The sequence below is a fragment of the Colobus angolensis genome, unplaced genomic scaffold (genome assembly GCF_000951035.1).
Source record: "Colobus angolensis palliatus isolate OR3802 unplaced genomic scaffold, Cang.pa_1.0 Scaffold66, whole genome shotgun sequence".
Classification (NCBI taxonomy): domain Eukaryota; kingdom Metazoa; phylum Chordata; class Mammalia; order Primates; family Cercopithecidae; genus Colobus; species Colobus angolensis.
In genome coordinates, this window is record NW_012120265.1 from 340,574 (window position 1) to 343,251 (window position 2,678).

A 2,678-nucleotide genomic window follows, 5' to 3' on the forward strand; every position below is an offset into this window, starting at 1 on the left:
ACTAAAGATACAAAACATTAGCCAGGTGTGGTGGTGCACGCCTGTAATCCCAGCTACTCGGGAGGCTGAGGCAGGAGAATCACTTGAATCTGGGAGGCAGAGGTTGCAGTGAGCTGAGATTCCACCATTGCACTCCAGCCTGGGCGACAGGGTGAGACACTGTCTCAAAGGAAAAAAAGAAAAAAAAAATAGAAACCCCCCAAAAAAAAAAAAAAAAAAAAAAAAGGAAGCACGAAAAGATTAGAAATAAATTGAATGAAAAGCATACTGGGCATGGTGGCTCACATCTGTGGACCCAGCCACTCCAGAGGCTGAGGTGGGATGACTGAGAGTAGCCTGGCCAACATAGCAAGACCCCATCTCTATTTAAAATAAAACATCAAAAAATTTTTAAAAAACAACAAAACTAGTTCTTTTTCTTTTTTTGAGACAGGGTCTGTCGCCCAGGGTAGAGTACAGTGGTGTGAGCATAGCTCACTGCAACGTCAGCCTTCTGAACAGCTAGGACCACAGGCACCCAATACCACGCCAAGTGTTGATTTTTTAAATGAACTAATAAAACGGGAAAATTGGGCCGGGCACCGTGGCTCACGCCTGTAATCACACTTTGGGAGGCCGAGAGGGGTAGATCACGAGGTCAGGAGATTGAGACCATCTTGGCTAACACGGTGAAACCCTGTCTCTACTAAAAACACAAAATAAAATTAGCCGGGCATGGTGGCGGGCGCCTGTAGTCCCAGCTACTCGGGAGGCTGAGGTAGGAGAATGGCGTGAACTCAGGAGGCGGAGCTGGCAGTGAGCCTCTGCCACTGCACTCCAGCCTGGGCGACAGTGAGACTCCGTCTCAAAAGTAAATAAAATAAACAAACGGGAAAACTGATGCAAAAAGCAAGCTGAAGCAGTAGAAAAAACGAGGCCCCACCCTGCCCTAGCCACGGCCACCCACAGCGGAAAGCTTTTCCTACTGGATCTGCCGCATCTGCAGACAGTGCACACAGCTCCTGGCGCGGCTGGGAGGAGGGGATGGAGTTGCACCTCTGCAGCCAGCCTGGCCTAATCAGGGCAGCAAGGTAGAGTCTGTGTCCCCACTTTCTGAGAACCCAGGCTGGGCTCCTCGGACATTCCATGACAGTGTGCCTGTCACTATGCACTGGGGAGCATGCCAGGACCACAAGCAGTGCTACCAGCCTGCTCGGCAGGTGAGCCGTGGGTGCCGCCGCCAGGCCCTATCCGGGTGCCCGTACACTCACCGGCAGGGAAGTCCCCCTGGGGGTAGTCGAAGCGGTGGGGATAGGGCGGCCGCTCGAAGGGGTGCCGCGGCGGGAAGTCGTCCTGCATGAAGCGGGGCGGGAAGCGGTTGAAGTTGTGGGGGTGTGGAGGCTGGTTGAACTGTGGGTGCTGCTGGTGGGGCGGGAAGGGCCCCCGGAAGTGTGGGGGCCGCTGCATGCGGAAGGGCGGCTCGCGCTGGCCCCCGCCCCAGGGCGGCTGCTCGTGCTGGCTGTTCCAGGGGCCTTCGAACTGGCTGTTCCAGGCAGGGTCAGGCTGGTTGTTCCAGGGCGCGTCGCGCTGGCCGTTCCAGCCAGGGTCACCACGCTGCTCGCCCCACATGCCTTCGTGGCTGTTGTTCCAGGGGGGGCAGTGGGGTGGGCCGCCCTGGTGGTGTGGGTAGGGCGGCTGCTCTGGTGGCTACAAGGGAAGGGACAGGCGTGAGCCCTGCGTGGTCTGGGCCCCAGTGCTTCGCAGCATCACAGTGCTGGCTCAGACCATGGAGGCGCTGCCCTGGCCACGTCAGGGAGCCTCCTAGGCTGATGCCTGCAGCGATGCTGGGCACCAGCCCTCAGCCCGGACCCCATGCTGCTGCGAAAGGACCAGACCCCCAACAGCTGCACCTGCATCTCAGTCCCAGGGCTGCTTCTGCTGCTGGGGCTGCTGCACCCGCATACAGGCCCCACACTCCAGGAGGCGCTCCCCACTACCACTGCCAGACAAACGCAGCTCCCTCGCCCCTTGGGGGCAATGGGGCGGAGGCACAGACGGTATTGCTTCTCAGAGCATCCCAGGCACCCACGGGGTGGGGCTCACTCTGACACCACCTGCCCTGCCTCACTCCCCATCTCCCCAAAAGCCATCTGCTGGGGTCAGCTCCCAGACACACTGCGGCGCGTACATCCTTGTCTCGGGGTCTGGTTGAGGACCCTCCACCCAAGCCAGCATCTTCCTGTGGACTGAAGACAGCAGGCTCTTCCCTCACTAGCTCCTGCTCTGGAGACTTAAAACCAAGAGGGCAAACTCCAGCTTGGGCTGGGGAGGGGAGGCACGCAGAGGCCAAAGAGAAGGCCCGTGTCTAGGGTCACAGCTGGGTAACTGTGCCGATGACCCCTACTAAGGGGAGGCCTCAGCCTCCCAAACTGCTGGGATTACAGGCGTGAGCCACCAGGCCCAGTCTTGTTTTTCTGTTTTAGAGACAGGGTCTCACTCTGTCACCCAGGCTGGAGTAGTGGCATGACCATAGCTCAACGAAGCCTGAAGTCCTGGCTGAACCAATCCTCCTGCCTCAGACCACTGTGTAGCTGGGACTACAGGAGTGCACCACCATGCCAGCTTATTTTTATTCTTTGTAGAGATGGAGTCTTTTTTTTTTTTTGAGACGGAGTCTCACTCTGTCGCCCAGGCTGGAG

The 2,678-nt window shown here is 57.8% G+C and overlaps 1 protein-coding gene across 1 annotated transcript in view; it reads right to left on the bottom strand.

Moving 5' to 3' along the window:
- The window catches only part of CHERP (calcium homeostasis endoplasmic reticulum protein), a 24,970-nt gene that overhangs the window by 6,196 nt on the left and 16,096 nt on the right, over positions 1-2,678 (bottom strand). The window contains exon 10 of the mRNA XM_011925722.1: positions 1,251-1,686. Within this exon, the coding sequence (XP_011781112.1) occupies positions 1,251-1,686 (436 nt within the window). The remainder of the gene's footprint in view (positions 1-1,250; positions 1,687-2,678) is intronic.